Source organism: Myotis daubentonii, chromosome 11 (genome assembly GCF_963259705.1).
Source record: "Myotis daubentonii chromosome 11, mMyoDau2.1, whole genome shotgun sequence".
Taxonomy (NCBI): Eukaryota; Metazoa; Chordata; class Mammalia; order Chiroptera; family Vespertilionidae; genus Myotis; species Myotis daubentonii.
The window spans coordinates 64,963,033-64,984,301 of NC_081850.1; the positions used below are offsets into that span (position 1 = coordinate 64,963,033).

The 21,269-nt window shown below is 43.7% G+C and overlaps 1 protein-coding gene across 1 annotated transcript in view; it reads left to right on the plus strand.

Moving 5' to 3' along the window:
• The window catches only part of SNX30 (sorting nexin family member 30), a 91,822-nt gene that overhangs the window by 17,766 nt on the left and 52,787 nt on the right, over positions 1 to 21,269 (plus strand). The window contains exon 2 of the mRNA XM_059657712.1: positions 17,163 to 17,354. Within this exon, the coding sequence (XP_059513695.1) occupies positions 17,163 to 17,354 (192 nt within the window). The remainder of the gene's footprint in view (positions 1 to 17,162; positions 17,355 to 21,269) is intronic.

The following is a 21,269-nucleotide window of genomic DNA, read 5'->3' on the forward strand; positions in this document are numbered from 1 at the left end:
AACTTTAACTAAAATCAGTTCTGGTGGGCAGTTACATCCTAGGCCCATATCTTCACTGACAAGGTCAATCAACCTTTACCTTAACTGAGACTATCTGTCTTTTTGCATCTATAATAACATATCCTGAAATGCCTGGGTAACTTGTAACTTCCCTTTTTCTGGACCCCTTGGGACACAACCTAATGTGCCTGGGCGCCAGGACAGATGCCCCAATTCCTTTATTGTTATCATGTTAATTGTTCCTACACCCTCCTAAGTATGTGTCTATCATTTTACTTTTTATCCAATCCCAGGGGTTTCTCTGCTTTGCTTTCTCCCACCTCTCTAGTCTATCACCAGTGGATTTCATGTAACCCACCTACATCCCTTTCCTTTGATTGCAATGTATAAATACAGATGTAACTGGCCATTCTCCGGAGCATTATCTCAATTCGTTGAGGTTTTGCTTCCCGGCATATGTCGACAGTTTGGCTCAAATAAACTCACAAAAATTCTTTACAGGTTTCAGTGGTTTTTTACATTAACAACTGAAAACTGGTTAAGGCCCTGGCCAGGTAGCTTGGTTGGTTGGAGCATTGTCCTGATGTGCCAAGGTTGTGGGTTTGATCCCGGTTGGGGCGTATGCAGGAACCAGCCACTGGGTGCATGATGGGTGAATCAACAAATTGATTTCTCTCTCTCTTTCTCTCTCAATAAAATAAAAATAATTGTTAAAGGTATTGCATAAAACTGATTAAGACGGCAAATTTTATGTGTATTTTACCAGTTTTCCTCCTTTTTTTTTAATAAAAAAGAGGGAGAAAGTTGTAAACCCTGCTTGGCACAGCCTAAGGAAATCTTCTAGAGTCCTGAAGAAACTCCACCAGTGGTTTCGCTGGTGGCAGCTGGAAATGAGAGTCTAAGCCTTTGGGTAGGGATGGGATGAGGTAAGCAGAGAATGGAGACAGGTCTTGGAATTGCTGTTGGGCAGGCTTCCCGTCAGGGTGTGTGGCTGATAACAGGGCCATGGGCTGGGTGGACTCTTCTGAACTGAGGAAGTGGGAAAAGAGCAGCTCTGCAGATGGAGCATCTCACAGCTGGTCCAAAAATTCTCTTCCTCTTTCGTTATCAAGCTGCAATCAAAACTCAGTGTCTGCTTCTGTTCTCAGCCACTGTCACTCCTGAATTTGGGATTTTCACAGACCCTTCCCGTGCTCAGCATTTCCCACTATGGCCCAGTTAGGTCTTGGTTGCTCAGGTCTGGCTGCATTTGAGGGTTTTTTTTTGTGTTTTTTTTTTGGTAAATTTGATCCTATCTGCTGTATCTCTTCCCAAAATTCTTCATAAATTTTTTTTATTGAAGGACAGTAGCCACCCCTGTTTTCTGGCTTTTTAAAAAATGGATTTATTCTCATTTCGATATTTCTTTTGTCATTTCCTTGGAATTTGGAGTGACACGAGTCAATCCTAGGGCTCAGCCCATCACCGTGTGGACTTAGTGTCCCCCATTCCTGTCACTGGCAGGGCTGTAGCAGCCTCTCCAGCCAGTCTCTCTCCTCATCTGTGCCCCTTCCACATGACGTTAATAATGGCAGCAGCTATGAAATGGAGTGTTTGCTCTGGGCCGTCTATATGTCAGAGCTGATTGAATTGCTCTTTCGTTTTGTACCACTGTGTTCCAGGCAGATGTTGTTCTGTTTATGCATTGCCGCTTAGCAAACCTCTCCCAAATGAAATAGATGAAAACACATTTATTCATGTTTCTTGTGATTCTGTGCATCGCCTCAGCTGTGTGGTTCTTGCTTGGAGCCTTCATGCGGTCATAAGAGGGCTCAACGGGACCGGATGCCTAACATGATGTACTCGTGGCTGGCAGTTGACTCAAGTGACATTTCCATGTAGCTCAGGCTGCCCAGAACGTGGTGGGTGGGTCCCTAGAGGACATGTCCCAAGAATGAGTATCCCAAGAGACAGGAAGTGGAAGCTGCTGGGCCACTCGAGGGCTCTGCCCAGAATTGGCACTGCATGGTTTCTGCGTTACTCTTTTGGCCAAAGCATTCACAGGGCCTGCCCAGATTCAACAGGGTGGATCGATCCAGACCCTGTCTCTTGATGGGCAGCAGCCCCGTCACATTGATGGCATGTCAATCGGGGATATTGTTATGGCCGTCCTTTAAAAATTACAGGCTGACATAGACACCACGCTGGCAAGAGAAAGGTAACCGATACCAGGTCCATAGCACCTCGTACCCTATGTTTCATTGGCAAAGGCAGGTAGATAAACAGGCAATGGTAGTGCAAATGATAAGTATTAGGAAAGCGCAGGGGCGTGATGAGAGCATTGTAGGGGATGTCTAACCCACACTCCACACGTGTTGGCAGGCTGGGGATGGAGAGGCCTGTTGAGAAGGAAGGCATCTTAGTGGGGATGCTTGGAACTGAGTCTTCAAGCACAAATAGGCAGTAGCTTGAGTCTCTGAGGGGCAGAACAAGGAGGAAGAAGGCATCTCAGAGCTTCCACTTCCTCATCTGTAAAACAGGAATAATTTATCTGCCTGCTTCAGAGAGTAAGTGAGGGAAAATTGGTGAAATGCTCAGTCAAACCTCGCGCTAAGAGTGGGTTCTTCACCTCTCACTCCCATCCGTCTCTTCCCTTGTCTGACCTATGACCTATCCTTCAACACTGAATGTAATCCTTTTCTACATGCTCACTTGTGCCACAGATGGAGAAACAAAGGCTAGGATAAGTAACAGTAGGGGAAAGAATGATGGGGAATGGACAGAGTCCAGGAAAGGATCCCCAAAATGGAGTTGATGAGGCTTGTTTTGCTGCCATCCCCTAAAGCAGCCCATCATCACTCCATCACTCCTAAGGAGACACTTGAGTTCCCCACGAACACACTTGATACAAAACCAACTGAGGGCCCTCGGAGGCCAGGACAAGATTTCACAGAATCCAAAGGTAGACCCTACTTTTGCTATAGTTTCACCTCTCAGCACATGGGCCAGCAGCAACTAATTGTTTGCCAAACCTCACTCTCCCAGCAATGCCCCCACCCCCTATCATGTCTCTGTTGAAAGTATTACATATGTACCCTTCCCCCTTGGCCCTTCTGTCCCCTCCCCACGCCTTCCTTGCACTATCATTTGTCCATGGGCTAAGCATAGACGTATATAAGTTCTTTGGTTAATCTCTTCCCACCTCCCTCTGAACTTTTTACTTGCACTTTTGGAAGCTGTTATCTTCACACCAAAACCCTAGAAGAATGGGTTTCCTGCCTTTTCTGTATGGACTCCTTCCTTGGTGTGGTAACACCATTGTGTTGAGGATTAAGCACAGCGTTTGGCTGACCGCCATGTGTGTCCTCCCCTTCCGTGGGTGATTTTGAGGACTCTGCTTTCCTGGGGCTTGAATTTCATAGTCAGATGAAATTCACTGGGTATAAATATTACCATCTGCTCTTAGTCACAGCCAACAGGGGAAAAGCACGTGGGTCGTTGGAGACAAATGGTGATATCTCCTGCATTTTTGTCCTTGGCATCGACATTGATGACACTTCAGTGTGGATGAAGATTGAGGAAGAGACACCGGTTCTACTGTCAACATTTTCTCTTTAGCGAAGGTTGAGCAACCAGTCACAGAGTCCCCTGACTACAGTATTGTCATCCAGCCCAAATTCTCTTCTGGTTTACAAAGTCCTTCCTTGTTCTTTTGGCTCTGAACAGAGCTTTGAAAAAGCCATATTTTTGTTTTGTTTAGTTTTTCTAAATATTTTTAGTACGGTATAGTAGAAGCAGAGTGGCTTTAGAATCAGAGGTAATCTTTTAAATCTTTGCCAATTTGATGGGAGAAGTTTCCATTTTGTTGTTTACTATTGATGTTGAACAATTATTGTTTATTGGCCATATTTATATCATTTGTCCATTTATGTATCAAACTTTTTTAATATTGGTTTTCAAAACCTTTATTATATTAAAGCAATCAACTTATGTATGTTCAAATCCTTTTCCCAGTTTGCTGTTATCTTTTCATTTTTACTTAATTGTGTCTTTTTGACATGGAGACAAAAATTGTTAAATCTGTTAGTCTTTTTTCTGTATGGATTCTACCTTTGGGTTTATAAAATCCCTCCCAAACACAGGATATTATATACTATTCATGTAAATCAGGAATCATCAAACGAAGACCAAGAGGTCAAATCTAGCCAGCCACCGGTTTTGTACAGTCCATGAATTAATAATTTTTAAAACTTTTCATTTTGAAATAATTATAGATTCATAGGATGTTATCAAAAAATGTGAATAAGGAGGTCCCAGGGGCCTTTTAGCCAGTTTCCTCAAATAGTAATACCTTGTATAACAATACCAGGAAATTGACTTGAATGCAATCCACAGAACTCATTCAGATTTCTCCAGTTCTACGTGCACTCATTGTGTTTGGGTGCATGTGTGTATTTAGTACTGTGCACTTCAGTCACATGTATAGGTTCTGTAACCAGAACCACCACAAACAAGGTACAGTCTGTCCCATCACTACAAGACAAATGGAGCTGTTCATGGTTTCTGGTCCTTTATGTTGGCTCTTCCCTGGAGCTGGCCAGCTCTTGAAATCCCGTGCGTGAAGTGGCTTGATTTATTTCTCTGACACTGGCGCAGCAGGAATTGTTTCAAGAGACACATGAAGGATTGCTCATGACCGGGTGCTGGTGAAGCTGCAAAGATTAATGTGGTGGTTGGGGTGGGGTGGGGTCTTCTGTCCGGTAGGTGCCTATTTAGTGAAATCTCCTGTGACAAGGGGGCAGGTGGGGGAAGGCCACTGGCCTCTGCTCTGGACTCTTGGGGTGAGCTCCGCTGGGCCACCCTCTAACCTCCCTAGGCCTGTTCTCTTGTAGAAAAACAGATAAAGGTCATCTCCCTTAACCTCCCCCACCTTTGAGTTATTTTAAGGGTTAAATGGGACGTAATGTGTAAAGCTTGCCCAATGCCTGGCAGAGAGTGTGAGCTTAAAACATTTAATTTCTTTTATCTTTCATGACTTCAAGATTGCGGTGGAAAGTATGGGCTTTGTCTCTAAATCCTTCAGCATTTCTTAGCCCCAATAGTTTGCTTTTTATTTGGGGTTGTACTGTGTTTTTGAGTGAACTTAGAGCCCCGGCTCCCAAGGTGGTCAGCTGGCCATCGTTGGCTCTCTGCTCTTCGGGTCATTTGTTCAGATGATCCAAGGAGGACCCTGAGGCCATGTCGGAGTCAGGCTGTGATGACAGCTGGTTGGCTGTTTGGTCCTCTGGCCTCCTTAAATGGATGGACTATGGTGCAAAATTCCCCATGCGAGTTCCCACAGTGAGGGTTGCTGGCTTGTTGACAGTGGAAAAATGACTCGAATCAGGTATCAATGAAGTGGAGGATTGAAGGTTAGTGGGAGGCAGCGCTCACCTGGGTACGCAGTGACCTGGCTTTAGGCCTTTGCGGAACACGGTCACTTTGACAGAACTTCCCTCTTGTCCTAACCTTGGGCTCTATGGATTTCAGGACAAGCACATAGGGCTGTTGAACTTGGGTTTACTTGTTTTTGTTAGAACTGCAGCATTCCTAATCCTCTGTAATTTACCTGTGTTTGAAACAGATTCCCTGGTATGGCCAGACTTTGTTTTTTTCTACCTAGAAAACATTCCTTAGAGTTTCTCAAGCCATTTGACATTGATGCTGACCACACTTCTCATCTGTCCTTTCCTCTTCAGGTCCCCATTGGGGGGGGGGGGGGGGATGGGAGAGGGTGCCTGGCCATTATAATAGCTCCCTAGAGGATCCCTCTTCTATCTCTAAACTCTCCCCTTTATATTTGTTCCCTGTGCTTTTTCTAAACTCTTTTAATCAAATTTATATATAATTGCCACTTACTTGCTTAAAAGCTAGCCTTTGCCCAGGAGGCCCACCTCAGATTCTTAAGATCCCTCAGAGTCTGGAGCTAATCCCCGGCGGCTCACGGTCTGTGGGGATGACATTCTCCAGCTGTGGCTGCCGCGCTTCTGGGACAGTTTTGCTGATGCAGTGATGCACGCCAGAACGCCTTTCTCTCCCAGGGAGTGCTCGTCTCTGTTTATAGCGGCTTTCACAGACACCCAGAATCTCCACACAGCCTACCTCGCCACCTGCCTGGTGCTCTTGGCTTTAGCGAACCTTGGTGTGTTCACCTTGGACACATTCTGTTTTCTATGGCTGCAGAGCTGGTAGGAGAGCTGGAATTGAAACCCAGGCCTCTGCCATCCTCTGAGGCCGGCAGACTGCCCTCTAAAGCCTTCCTCTCGGGGCAGACTTTCTCTAGACTCTAGCACAGCCGGTTTCTCCTTATGCATGTATTTATCACTTTATATCACGTTGCTGTTGGTCCTGGGTGAGTGCCACACCCCTAATACTTGATTCCTCCAGTGAATTCCTTATCAGCTTGCATTCCCCTGCTTCTAGAATAGTACCTGGCCCTCCGTGGGAACTTGATCGGTGTTTGTTTAGATGAATAGGTGAATGAATAGATTTTTTTTCCATATCCTCCAATTTGTGGTTTGTGGGAGTATAGCATCCTGGTAATTAGGCTACTTAAATCTCCCAGGTGTTGGAAAACATCTCTCTTTTGATCTATAGAATAAATAGAAAGTGATCATTACTTTATCCCATTTCCTCCGCCACCTCAGAGACATAATCAGGTTTTTCGTTACTTGGAGAAAGGTGCTTAAAACATTTAACTATGTATATTATAGAAATGTTTTTAGAATATTCCTATACATTTTTGTAATACATATATTATTCCTTTTAGCTAAATTTTGTCAAACCAACAGCTAAACCCAGGAGTGGCTTTGAGGAAAGTTAGCTCTCCTCCCACCATAGCAGCCTCAACTAAAAAATAATAATATTCTTCACTTTGGACAGTTGACATTTTTCTCTCATATGTGAAGTGTAAATAAAAGCATCTTGAGAAAGGCTTGCTGTTTACTGATCTCTTGTTTATTGGCTTCAAAACAGGCCTCCCCGCCTCCCCTTTCTGACTCTGCTTTAACCTCATAGTTTATAGGCAAATAAGTTTGTAAGATTTTTTTTTTCTTCATTCATTTCTTGACTTCCTTCCTTCATCTGTTTCTGTCCCTCTGCCACCTGTACTTGGTCTGAAATCCTTCCACTTGCCCTTAGTCACAGGGCTCGTTTCTGCCTTTGAGCTCAGGTGAGAGCTCAGACCGACCAGTATTAAGTGTAAGGCCTTTTTCTTTCATGTCCTTCCTGCCTCTTTTCTACTTTCCCTGTCTGGTTACTTGTAGTGAAACTCTTTTGAGCAGTTCTGTTCTAGAATGTCCTAGTCCTGCCTTTTCTTTTACTTGTTTAGACTATGATCAGACTCCCACTTGTTCAGTGCCTCCTCTCCCCCAACCCCAATCTGTGCCCCCCCAACCCCGCAAGGAATCAAGTCACCATGGAAAAAAAAGGAGTCCGCACATCCGGTCTGAGCCATGTCAGTGGTAACATGGGAATTGGATCTGGAGCTGCCAGGTCGCCAGGTGGATCTGGAGCCTGGAAACCCATCTGCACTGCGGGCGGGAGGCAGGTACACTTCAGGCTTCTGAAAAGGATGCCGCGGGGAGATGGCCTCAGGCTTTGAGGAGTTCCACGGAAAAACATCTCTGTGGTAAGGCGCAGAATCTAGAATCAATACAACAGTATTTAATGCCACAAAACTGGTATTGGGAGAACCCTATGTATCCGGTAGGAGAAAAAAATGAAGGGAAATATTTCTTCAAGCAGGTGAAACCTATTGGGATATAGTCACATATTTCCTTCTAATTTAACAAATTCTCAGCCCTGGTTAGTTTTAGGTTTGGGTTGAGGGTTTAAGGACGTCCCCACCCCCAAAGGTAGGGTGTGTGTCACAAATGATGGAATGGGAGAGTATTCTAGAGGGCACTTTGGACTTGGGCAGCTCATGGAATTGAAATGTATATGTTCCCTCTTTTTAGTTCAGAGAGACAGTTAGAATCTGCAGTGTCTAACTTTCTTTCCCCGCTGGTATTTCTAGGACTCTAAAATGACAGGTTGTCTCTGAAGGAAGATTCAAACTTGCACGCCCACATGCAAAATTTGCACAAAATCCTGGTGTGAGGTCCCCATGGACCCCAGGGAAAGAGCCCCTGCTGTAGAGGCGCTTCAGATGACTTCTGAGGCCAGGACACCTAAATGCGCAAGGCTCTTTGAAAGCACAGCTGAGTGGTGTGGGAGTTGCTATTGGCAGTTGCTATTTGTGGTGGAGTCCTGCCCTGTTCTGTTCCTCACTTGAGTGGTTCCTGTTTCTGAAAAGGTTTGGTCTGAGGTGATGATTCATCAACAGGCATTTGATCACCTCGTACACATTCAGCTTTGTATAGTATAGCGTTTTGCCTAGGTCTTTGTTCTGAACACCAAAAATGTCCTTTCCTTTAACTTTTAAAAATTTATTTTATCTTGATTTATTTTGTTTTAATCCTGGCACCCAGACTACATCCCACACCATTTAAGTCAGGGTGGAGCCTAGGCATCAGGATTTTTTTTATTGGTTTTAGAAAGAGAGGGAGGCAGAGGGAGAGGGAGGTTAGAGAGAGAGAGAGACATTGATGTGAGAGGGAAACATCGATCAGTTTCCTTCTGAATGCACTCCAACCGAGGACTGAACTCACAACCTGGGCATGTGCCCTGATTGAACCAGTGATCTTTCAGTGCATAGTAGATACTCAACTGAGCCACACTGGCTAGAGCCTTCCCTTTAATTTTTCATAGGCATCTTATTTCATCAAACACTGAGTGTGTTTTGTATATTTAGGACAGTGTCAGATGGCAGCACAAAAACAAGTAAACTAAGACCAGGTATTGTAAGCTGAACAAGTAGCACAGTTAAGAGGTATCGGAGACACATTCTCCTTGAATATGTGTTTCTGGGGAGGTTTAACTCACCTTGTTAGAAAGCTGTTTGCTTGGGGTTTTGAGTCCCCCAATGGCATGCCCATACTTAACCAGCAATAGAGGCAGAACCCACGTGTTGTGGGTCTTAGTTACTATTCGGTTAGGGACAAACTTTTGGAAATACCTCTCCTCCTTTGGTGGCAGTGATTTCTCAGCCTGGGATATTCATGCCGTGGTCTCTGCCTTGCTTTTCCATGTGGCAAATTTACTCCTCCTTCTCAAGTTGCCCAGAATCCTTTGCTTGCTTCCTGTATTGTGCCTGGAGCTCTGTTATAGCCCTTTTGTGTTGCATCATAGTTAGAGGTGTTCGTGTCCACATGCCCGGCTAGGTTGAGTTGTTTAGACACAGATGTCATACCTATTTTGTTTGGTAGCCCTGTGTCGGCACATTGGCTGATGTGTATTAGGTGTTCAATATGTGCTTGAAATAGTGCATCCTCCTTAGAAGGGATGGAAAGGGATCATGTTTAAGTTCAGCTGAGAGTGGGGGGACCCTTTGCTCACAGGAATCACAAGAATGTCTTGAGAAGCGATTGCTAGTCAGGAGATTCTTAGAAAAAGCTAGCAACAGACACTGGACACTTAGCCAAGGAATGTGAACTTGTGCTCTTTCATTTCAACTTCACTGTGATCTCATTGGAGGTGTTGTTTTACATCGGGCCAATGAGTAGATTTTACTTGAATGGCAGGTTTACTAATAGAAAAGCTAGGAAAACATTTTCCATTCCAAACAACTTTGTTAACCTCCAAACAAAGCTTTAAAACAGGCGGTCTCTTAACCTGGGTCTAAAGAAGAAGAGTCTTCACCTCATAAGAAATGGTCCAGAATCCAAAGTAGGAAAATACGACTTTTCGGGGAAGATGCTAGAAACCATAGACTGCTCGGCCTTGGGAACTTAGAGATACTTGTGCAAGCATCCTTGGAGGTTTTGGAGAATATTTGAGATAGGGGTTCCAGAGTGGGGGTGGGAGGGAAGGAGGACTGAACTTTCCACTAATAAGCAAGAAGGGTCCCATAACTTAGGACATATCGTTAAGATGCATTTGAATAATTCTACAGAAATAAATCCCCACACCTTAAAACTTTATACTGTTTATCGCAACTATTTCCTATCTAGATTTAAAAAATGATATAGACTTTTAAATAATTACATATATTAGTCATCCTTACTGTGGTAATTAACAACTCGCAAAATTCAAAGGTTTGCAGCAGTCATTAATTTCTAAGTCCCCCTACGTGTCCGGTGGCTGCAAGTCGGTTACTGTGGCTCTTTTCCACAAGACTTTCATTCTGAAGGAGCAGCCCTGTTTGGGCCATGCCAGTTTCAAGGCAGAGGAAAGAGAACAAGAGAGCTGGTAGGATCATGCAATGGCTCCTAAACTGTCTGCTCCCATCTGGTGTATGTCACATTCGCTTACGTGCCACTGAGAAAGTCACACTGAAAGTCAGTGGAGTGGAGATGTGTCCTGCAGGCAGTCACTGGGCAATAGAAAGAATGTATAATCCTCTAAAGGGAGTTAATAATTACAAATGGCAATACCGTCCACCAGATAGTTTGTGTCCTCTCCTTTTGTCACTGAATTGTTTAGTACATGCTTTACATCTGTTCAGATTTACCATTTTAAAGTGTTTTTGAATCGTTTTCTCCATTGTATGTGTATTAAAATTTTAGATTACTTTGGAGAAAAGCTTGCTTGTTAGTAAAAGTGCTCTGACAAGTTATGTGGCTATTTTATTTGTTTAGGTTTTCTATTTCATCTTAACTTCACTTTGGCCATATACTCATATAGACATCCAAGTTTATTAGCATAGTTATTCATAGCACATTTTTATAATTTGCAGTCAGTCATACAGAGAGGTAACACTTAAGAGTTATTGCCTGCTCTCCCTCACCCCCTTTCTATATTGATTAGGCTTCCTAAGTTTTCATTGATCTAATTTCTTTTAGAAGAATAAATTTTTGCTTATAGCTTTTACTCTTCTGTTTTCAATTTGTGCTTTAATTTTTTATTCTTCCATTTTCCTTTAACTTTTAAACTCCCTCTTCCACTTATTTTAAATGGAAGTACAACGTAGATGTAGTCCAAAGTATTCTATTTCATGGGATAAATTTTTTTCAAATATATATATGCTCTTGAGGACTATGCTTCTTTCTTCATATTTCGGTTTACTTGTGTCTGATGAGGTATAATGTAGGCCTGCGAGTTGCCTCCCATCAGAACAAGTGAATTATTGGATCCCCTGTGTTTCTACTTGATGTTAGAATTGTCTCCTTGGATCTTAGGTTGAGTTGAGTAATCAGCTGACAGATGGGTAGAGTGATTTGTCGGTGGGGAAAGGGTCAGAAGAAAGCAAACCAGGGTCCTGGACAGTTGGTCAGGGAAACTTGGCCTGGTTCCTCTCTGTCGGACCCAGTGTAGCCTGGCTTCCTTCTTGTTCTAGGTGCCCGCCCCACTTGCGTAGAGACCACCCCTTCAGGATGTGCAGTCTCGCCTGCTTTGCGCTTGGTGGACCTGCCCAGGGCAGCTGACCCAGTTGCCTTCAAGTTGCTCAGATCTTTCTGTTACATCTCTACCACCTTGGTTAGATGAAGCCATGTGGGCAGGGTGCCCTCTGCTGGTGGGCCTCACATGGTGTATCTGCCTGTGCTTGACATCCCCTTTTTGATACAGCCAGACACTGGTGGTCTTGCTCTGCCCCACAGTGGGCCCTTCCACTCTCCCGTGCTCCCTAGACAATGGCATTTACAAATTAGAGTGGATGTGAGTTGTTCAGGACATTTGCTACTTCTTAGGTAACCTTACTAATGTAAGTAACCTCAGTGCCATGGGTTAAAGATACCTCTTAGTTCTTTTCTCAGTTGTGTCCCAATCATATCCAGTAAAAAATTTTTGAAAGTTTTGGATTCCACCCTTTCTTAGTTTCCAATCTGGTACAATTTCAGCCACTGTTTCTCTCCCTTCCTCTCTCCCTCCCTCCCTCCCTCCCTCCCTCCTTCCCTCCCTTCTTCCCTCCCTCCCTTCCTTCCCTCCCTTCCTTCCTTCCTTCCCTACTGCTCTTTCCCTCCCATTCTCTAGGCCCGTGGACACTCGGCAAATTGGGGCTCGCGAGCCACATGTGACTCTTTGGCCCCTTGAGTGTGGCTCTTCCACAAAATACCATGTGCGGGCGCGTGTGCAGTGCAATTGAAACTTCGTGGCCCATGCGCAGAAGTCGGTTTTCGGCCTGGGCGAGTCTGTTTTGAAGAAGTACTGTTGATATTTGGCTCTGTTGACTAATGAGTTTGCCGACCACTGTTCTAGGCTGTTAGGTTAGGACCCGGAGGGTGAAAAGAAGAAGAAAGCAAAAATTCACTGAGTTTATCTAGACAAGAGTCTAAATTTGTGATTTTGAGTGTGTAACATTCTAATTGGTAAACACAATTGTTTCCTGGTCATTGTGCCGTTGGGGTTTTTCCAGAGTTCACTCTGTGTTCTTTGCTGTTAGGAACATCTTTGAACAAAACATTTTTGGGATTTTTCCTTTGAATTTATTCTCCAAAGTGGGCCTAACTGTAAAACTTTATGATCAAGTCAGTAATCAAGAATGTTCTGTTCAGCTCAGCCAGTGGTGCTCAGTGGTTGAGCATTGACCTATGAACCAGGAGGTCATGGTTCAATTCCCGGGTTGCAGGCTCGATCCCCAGTGGAGGGCATGCAGGAGGCAGCCGATCAGTGATTCTCTGTCATCATTGATGTTTCTATCTCTCTCCCTTCCTCTCTGGAATCAATAAAAGTATATTTTTAAAAAATAAAGAAGAATGTTCCGTTGAGTTTGTGTAGGGTATATTCATTCTTCAAGCATCTCTGTGTGCTGGCAGGAGCCGGGGTGGGCTGGGGAGGGGTGGGGAAGGTGAGGCAAGTCAGGTACAGTCTGCACATTCAGAGACCTCTCCTCCTCCCCTGAGCCGTAAGGATGCCTTCAGAGGCTTTTCAAGCTCTTCTGAAGTTTTTTCCTTGTGATGAGAACTTTTAAGATCTACTCTCTTAACAGATTTCATGCAATACAGTGTTATTAACTATATTTAACAATGATTAACCTTTTTCAAAGAGCACTCTGGCTGCGGTTGGAGGACTGACTGTGGGAGAGCAAAAATAAAACAGGAGGCTTTTGTGTTGAGCCAAGAGGATCTTTCACTTCTCAAATTCTGTAGGTCACAGTGGTCGTAAAGGTGCTGCTCCCCCACAACACCTGCTCTAGCCTCTGTCTCTCAGCGCAGCAGATCCATTGCTGGGTGACTCTGAGGGCAGGGGGACTTGGGCCCTTCCGTCCACCTCACCCTCTGCCCTTTCCTCCCAAGATTTTCATATTTTCTCTCCACACGAGGACCATATTTTGAGGGGAATCCTTTGGGGAACACCTTGTATTAAGACCCCAAGGAAAATGTTAGCTTTTCTTGACTGGCTTCAGAAACAGAAGCCTCATGTTTCCCAAATGGATTTATGGCCAGAGAGTAGAGATGAGGGGCCACATTGGGTTGGGAAAAGCCACCTTAAGGGGATTCAGTTTGATAAGAACCTTGAACTAGGAACCAGAAACCTGGCTTCGTTCTTAGCATAGCAATGACTAGTGTCGATACATTTGAACATGTTACTTAAGCTTTTTGAATCTACTTCCTCATCAGCAGAGACCATGCCTGTCCTGCTAACCTCACGAGGCCCATGTGGGGTGCAATAAAATAAGAATGTGGAAGCACGGTGTCCAGAGGTGCCATGGAAACCTGCGCTCGTAGCACACCTTTTTAGGAAACTACTGATCCTGGTAGCTTGGTGCTGTTTGTATGAGCTCAAATAATTGTCTGTGTAACACCCGCAGCAGGAGTGCGAGTGTTCTCCTTCGTCACACAGTCCTACGAGGAAAGAACGTGCAGTGTGCCACGGATCCGGAGGGCTGACTCTCCCCTCCCTCCCCCACCAACTGATTTGAGACATAGTTCACGTCCCACTGTCTGGCCAAAACATTTCAGACTTTGTGTGGGCTGTTCCTGGAAGGTTATTGGCTGAAGTCCCCATAGCAAAGGTTAGGGAGGTTGGCTGGGAGTCACCGGGAGACCTGCAAACCCTCTCTCTCTCTCTCTCTCTCTCTCTCTCTCTCTCTCTCTCTCTCTCTCTCACACACACACACACACACACACACACACACACACACACGGCACAATTACAGTCGTTGGGGACTCACAGTGTCTGTGGATGTTACACATGTAAATTATTAAAACTGCGACAATTGCCTCAAAGTTTTGAGAAGGGAGTGACTCATTCTGCCAAGGAGTGGGTCAAGAAAGGGTTCCCAGGGGAAGGGGAATTTGAGCAGATGCCGGTGTGATACCTGGAGACCTGTACATAAAAGAGAGGAGGGGGCTTTGCAGCGAAGACGAGGAGTGCGAGACGGCCCGGTGGGTTCCGGGAGCTGGTGTGGTGAGAAATGAGGCTGCTAGGATTGGTCTAGGCCAGACTCGTGGAAAACTGCGGTGTGAACTGCTTGGTTTATCTGAGTAAAGATGTTGAATTCTTCTTGTGCAATATTTTGCCACCGATAGAGCCATTCCGGGGCCCGGGGCCCGGGGCCCGAGTGTTGATGAAATGTTAGGGTGGGTCCCTGCAATGCCAAGCACAGTGCCTGTTTAAATATTTATTGAAATGATGAAAACATGACAGTTATCTCGGAGCTTCAGAGAAGGTGTCTCTCTGAGATCCCCAGATACCGGTGCTCTGTGGTGTCAGCATGCTGAGCAAGCAGGCAGAACCAGCTGGCGGCTGCTGCACCCGGGCTCGCAGTCACGCCCACAACCAGAGCAGCTGCTGAGGGCTTTGCCTTCCCCACTGAGGTGAAGTGGAGGTGGGGTCCATTCTCAGGAGAACCTTCTGTGAAAATGGTACCCTTTCAGCAGCTACAAACATATTTTTGATGTCGCGTAATCGAGTGTGTGGTTAAATTATCGGAGTTGGTGACATCGCCCTTGACCCCAGGCCTTGCTTCCCTCTGTCTTGTCCAAGCCCTCTTCCCAGATGTCCCAGGATTAGCTGGAGCTCATGAATATGATCACTAGGTTGACTTCTAATTTCCTGTGTGTTCTCTAATCTGGGGGCTCATATCCAGCCTGCAGACAAGAACAGGGGTGTCTATAAAAAAGAAGGAACTTTTACCATTTGTAACAGCATGGATGGAACTGGAGAGCATTATGCTAAGCGAAATAAGCCAGTCGGAGAAAGATAAATATCACATGATCTCACTCATATGTGGGATATAATGAACAACATAATTTGATGAACAAGAATAGATCCAGAGAAAAATGGCAGGGAAGCGAGGGGGGGATTAGAGAGCAACCAAAGGGCTTGTATGCATGCATATTAGCATAACCAGTGGACACAGACACTGGGGCGGTGGGGTAGGAATGGCTGGGGGTGGGGAGGGGAGGGGGGTGGCTGTTAAGTGGGGGGAGGGGTTGGGGGGAAGGAGACAGACATATGTAAAACTTTAGACAAAAAAAAAAAAAGAACAGAGATGTCAGGAGAAGGCATCTTCCACCCCATCCTGGGCTCTCAGACCCATGGGTCAGGAATGTTTTCCGCATTCCTGGTCAAGGCACTTTCCATGGTGCCGCCTCGCTTTCTTGCCATATTCCTCAGTGTTTGCTCCTGGTGATAGCAAAGTGACATTCAGAGGTTTTTACATCTAGGCAAGGCTTTGTTCTGTTGTCAAATCTTAAAACCAAAGAAAACTGTAAGATTGCACCTTTTTGGATATTAGGGACATAATTTATTCAAATGGTTTCCTACTAAGGCCTAAAGAAAAAGAAGTCCATAATTTAAAAAAATCTTTCCTTCTCTTTTTTTCCTGGCATTTGCCCACAGCCCCCATTCCACCCCTCCCAATTTTTTTTGATTGTGAAAAATTTTAAACATTTACAGAAAAGGAGAGAATTGTATAATGGACCTGCAATTACCAGCTTCAACAATTATCAACGATGAGGCATCTTATGGTATCTATATCCCCACCTACCCATCCTTAATTATTTTGAAGCAAATCTCAGACATTTTATCATTTCATCCATGAATATTTCAGTATATATTCCTAAAAGATGAAGACTTTGTAAAATCTTAATACTTCTGTTTTCACACCTAATAATTTCTTTTCTTTCTTTTTGATAAAAATTGATTTCAGAGAGAGAGAGAGCGTGAGAGAGAGAGAGAGATTCGCTATTCTACTTATTCATGCATTCATTGGTTGCTTCTTGTATGTGCCCTGATTGGGGATCAAACCTGCATCCTTGACATATCAGGATGATGCTCTATCCAACTGAGTTTCCCAGCCAGAGCCCCTAAAAATTTCTTAATATCATCCAATAACCTACCACTATTCAAATTTTCCTGTGTCTCAAAATCTTTTAACATTTTATTTTAATCAGGTTCCATTGTAATTTTTTTATAAGTCTCTTAAGTTCTTAAGTTTTTTTACATCTCTAGGTTCTCTTATCTCTATCTCTTTTTTTTCTTTGTAATGTATTTATTGAAGAAACGGGGTTTTTAGCTCTCTTTAATCTCACATAATAAGGATTTTGCTGACTGCATCCTCATAATATTGTTAATATCTTCCTCACTCCTCTGTATTTTCTGTAAATTTTTCTTGTGTACAGAGATTTGTTCAGGACTCAGATTCAGGTTTTTGGCAATTATACTTCATAGGTAGTTTTGTGAATGAGCTTCTTTCAGGAGGTACAAAATATTTAGTTGTCTCTTCGTGTTGGTTCATTGAGTTTTTAAATGTGTTAAATATTTTGAGGGTTCAGGTCCCTTAATGTTTACTTGGGCCCAGGTGGTAGGTGAGAAAGTGGGAAAGAGTATGTGATGTGCTCACCAAGTTCTTTGGCTGTTGAGGTCTGATGATGGTGGGGTTTTATGTTCTGACTGAATTATTTGCTTCTGTTGGTTCCTCCAGTCTTTGCTGGAAGATGAATCAGTGTGAGTCTGGTGTAGAGCTCGGCCATGGCTTGTTTCTCTTGGTCATAAAAGAACTGTTCACTTAAACGTTATGTGAGGAGAGGCTCAGACTCTTGGGAAGTTCGTTTGTAGTTAGAGGTGTTGATTGGTTTGGCTGAACTGGCTACTTCAGCTGATATTCTCCAGGTGTATGTTTTCCTTTAGTTTGTAAGGTGATTGCTTCCTTCTTGCAGGATCTCATTTTGCCCAACGGTGGGACGCCGGCAGGCACTTCGAGCCCAGCTTCTCCATCTTCCCTTCTCAACCGACTTCAGCTTGACGACGACATCGATGGCGAGACCAGAGATCTCTTTGTCACCGTTGATGATCCCAAGAAGCATGTCTGTACAATGGAGACCTATATCACGTACAGGATCACCACCAGAGTAGGTCCCTTTGTTATCTTGTGCCGTGTTGATTGGTCTGGGAGAATGAGAGTCCTCCCTCCATGATTTCTGCCTTTGCTTTCTCTCTCCTTTTGTACAGTTGTGTTCCCTTTTTATAATTGTGGGTACGGCTTTCTGAGAGAGTAGATACATTCAGATTAAAAGGATTATATGTAAGTGTTTTTAATCTTAAAATGCAGGAGAAATTGTGACTGCAGTCTTTCAAAGAAAACTTTAATCCTTATATAGTTGATTCTTCAGCAACTTGGGTTTGAATGGTGTAGGTCCACTTATACATGGATTTTTTCATTAAATACTGTATAGGTATTTTCGTAATAAAATTTTCTTTTCTCTAGATTACTTTATTGTAAGAACACAGCATACACTACATATAACATACAAAATATGTGTTAATTGACTGTTCACATTATTGGTTAACAGTAGGCTATTAGTAGTTAAGTTGTTTGAGAGTCAAAAGTTATATGGATGTGTGTGCGGGGATCAGCACCCCTAACCCTGTGATTTTCAAGGGTCAACTCTACTTTCACTTATTTTCTATCATGATACTGTTTAATGTATTATTATCACATTGCATTTGAAACTTATAAATTGTTGTATTAACCTAAATCTCTGTGATGATCCCATGATTATAATTTGGTATAATTAGACTTGATAGTAGGGGGAGAAGGAGTAAGAGAAGTATGGAAACTAATAGTTATGGACTTTTTGCTATGTGCCACTATGAAATTACTGCCTTGTCCTCTCACACCTGGTTCACATTTGAAAATTTGTCACATACACATGCACTTACACAGTGTTCCCCCATTGCCATTGCCACTGGGTACCTACTGCTTCCCAGGCACTATGGGCTAGGTGCTTGGATGTGTATTATCTCCTCAGAAGTCCTAGGTCAGTGATGGTGAACCTATGACACGCGTGTCAGAGGTGACACGCGAACTCATTTTTTTGGTTGATTTTTCTTTGTTAAATGGCATTTAAATATATAAAATAAATATCAAAAATGTAAGTCTTTGTTTTATTATGGTTGCAAATATCAAAAAATTTCTCTATGTGACACGGCGCCAGAGTTAAGTTAGGGTTTTTCAAAATGCTGGCACGCCGAGCTCATCACTGTCCTAGGTTGATATAATGTATTCCCATGAATTATTTCCAGTTACTTATTTTTTCCCCTAGGGTCAGCTTATTTTTTAACCTGCAGTCAGTGAAATGCAAAACCTGTTTTTCTTGAATTTGTGCTCTGAACAGCTGGATGACAAGGTGACTGCCTGCCTGGCTGCACAGCGATGCTTGCCTCCCTGGATGTTTTCCCACCTTTACTTTACTTCTGGGCCCTGCAGTTCACCTCCCAAATGCTAATACTGCAGGGCCTTGTTTCACAGGCTACCGCACGTGCTATCTCTTGTGCCTCTTCTCTTTACTTGCTTCCTTCCCCTTTCTCATTGTGGTCTTATTTCTATTCCTTTTCCTTGGGCTCTTTGATTTCCTATAAGTCAGATAATGTCTCAGTATAACCTTTTCCAAGTTCCAATCCCACATTTTCATTTGGCTGCGATGTTAACACCTCCAGGTAAACTTGTTGCAGTATTAAGTTTTACTTATTACTGTCAATTCCACTTCTGATCTCAGACCAGAGTCTTTTTCTCTTCCTGTTCCAAATAGCGACACCAGGTTTAATGTCTTGGTGATGCACTTGGAGCCTTCTTTCTGAATGTTGTGTTAAAGATTCGTAGAGAAGTGTGAGGATGAAAGAGAGAGGACAAACAGTTACACAGGGTCCCAAACACTTGATCCTGTCCCAGGGCCCCTGCTTCTACTGAGGTTCTCAAGCAAAGTTAATGGTCAGAGGACAAGGTCGTACATATAATTACGCTCTTAGTTTGAGCTTTGATTCCCAGGCCTACTTCAGATTCCTGATAACCAAAGCTGGACAAAATGCAGAGCTGCTTTTGTCTGAGCTAAAATGAGCCTAGGGATTCTGTTGGTTAGAGTGTCATCCTGATTTGGCAAGGTTGCGGGTTCGATTCCTGGTCAGCGCACATACAGGAATCAAACAATGAGTTTGATTAAAAAGTGGAACAACAAATCTCTCTCTCTCTCTATCCCTATCTCTCTGTCTCTCTTTCTCTCTCTCTCAAAATAAATACATAAAAAAATAAAACAGAAATGAGTCTAGAGCTGAGAGTCAGTGTAGGCAAAGCAAATCTAAGTCTTGCGTTTTTTATCTCCCTAATGGCGGAGAGATCTTTTCAGGCTGAATTGGCGATTTTCTCAGCTGGCTCCTAGAAAGTAACATTATCATAATAGCTAATTATTGAGCACTTACCATGTGCTGTATTTGTTTGCAATATAAACCCTTTAAATTTTATTTTATATAAGTAATATGTGCTCTTTGTGGAAAACACAAGCAAACTAAAACAGTGAAATAAATTATCTATAAGCTCTCTAGCCAGAAATAATCACTTACAACTTTAGGAACCATTTGTCTTTATTCATTTACAAAAATGAGTATTTTACATGCTGTCAATTCACTTACTATTTTGCAAATGTCTTTCAATGCTACTAAATGCCAGTAAACATGCTTTTATGCTGTCATTTCTGAGTCTGCAATAGTGCTTTGCGGTATGGATGAGCTGTCACTTATTTTGTGCTTAAGTGCTTTAAATGTATCATCAGTTAATCCTCATATGCAATGAAATAGGTACCGGTGGTATTTTTATTTTGCAGATGAGGAATCTGAGACATAGAGACAGTAAGAAAATTGCTCAAAGACATGCAACTAATACATGGTGAAGCTAGAACTTGGACTCAGGACATGACATGAGTTTTAAGAGAGGATTCCCTCCCACCCCCACCCCTACCCCTCACCCCCGCCTTCCCCTGCCTACCCAAGCACTATGTGTGGTTTACTACCACAGCTGTTGACACTGACGATGATGTGGAAGCAGACTGGAGGTTAAAAGCCATCCTCCTCTTGTCTTTTGCCCTATCACCAGCCATTACCAACACTTATGCCCCAACTAGTTTTTCTTTTCAAATGCCTCAGTGGTTCGACAGGCTGAATCTTGCTGAAAGATCAGTTATAGATGAGGATTACAAAATAGACGTAAGATTTAATGGCAAGAAGGTCATTGCTGACTGGGGAGAGCAGTGCCATTGATGTGGTGGGGGTAGAGCCCAGTTTGCAGTGGGGTGGGGTGTGAGAGGAAAGAAAGGCATTATGAGTGGTGGTAGTTTGGCAAGGAAAGTGAGACTAAGGAAAGAACAATAACCGAAGGGGGATGTGAATTTGAGGGGTTGGGCTTCTCGTTTGTTTTTTAAGGATGGATGAAACTTATTTAAGTGCCAGGTGGACAGTGTGGATGGAGAAGGAGACATCGGGTTGAAGATTGGAGGGTAGAAAGCCACTGAGGAGGTAGTACCCTGAGCAGAAGTGGAGGGAGGGAGGGAGTGGCCTCTAATGAGGGAGGTGGACTTTTTTCATTGTTTCTGGAGAAAGGAGGGGAGTCTTTTTGTGGCAGAAAGTCGAGGGTTCTTTGCTTAAAGCTGCAGTTTTCTCTAGGGAGAGGTATGAGGTCTTCTACGGGGAGTGATAGGGAAGTTTTGAAGTGGGGCTTCCGAGTTCTGAAAACTTGTACAGGCTTTGTATTAACTGATGTGGAAAATGAGGAAGAGAGTTGATTAAGGAAGTAAAGAGAGACTGCTTGCCAGTGTTGAGGGTCCAGCTGGGGAATTTATTGTGTTGACCAGTGTGTTTGCCTGACTTTGTTTTCCCTTCAGGAATGTGCTCACACGCCCTGGTCTATGTGAGCAAGAAGTGGATGGTTGCATTTCTGCGAGAGTTGTGGGATAGACAGTGGGGAAGGGGCACATTGGCAAATCAGAGGCCCAAGTGAT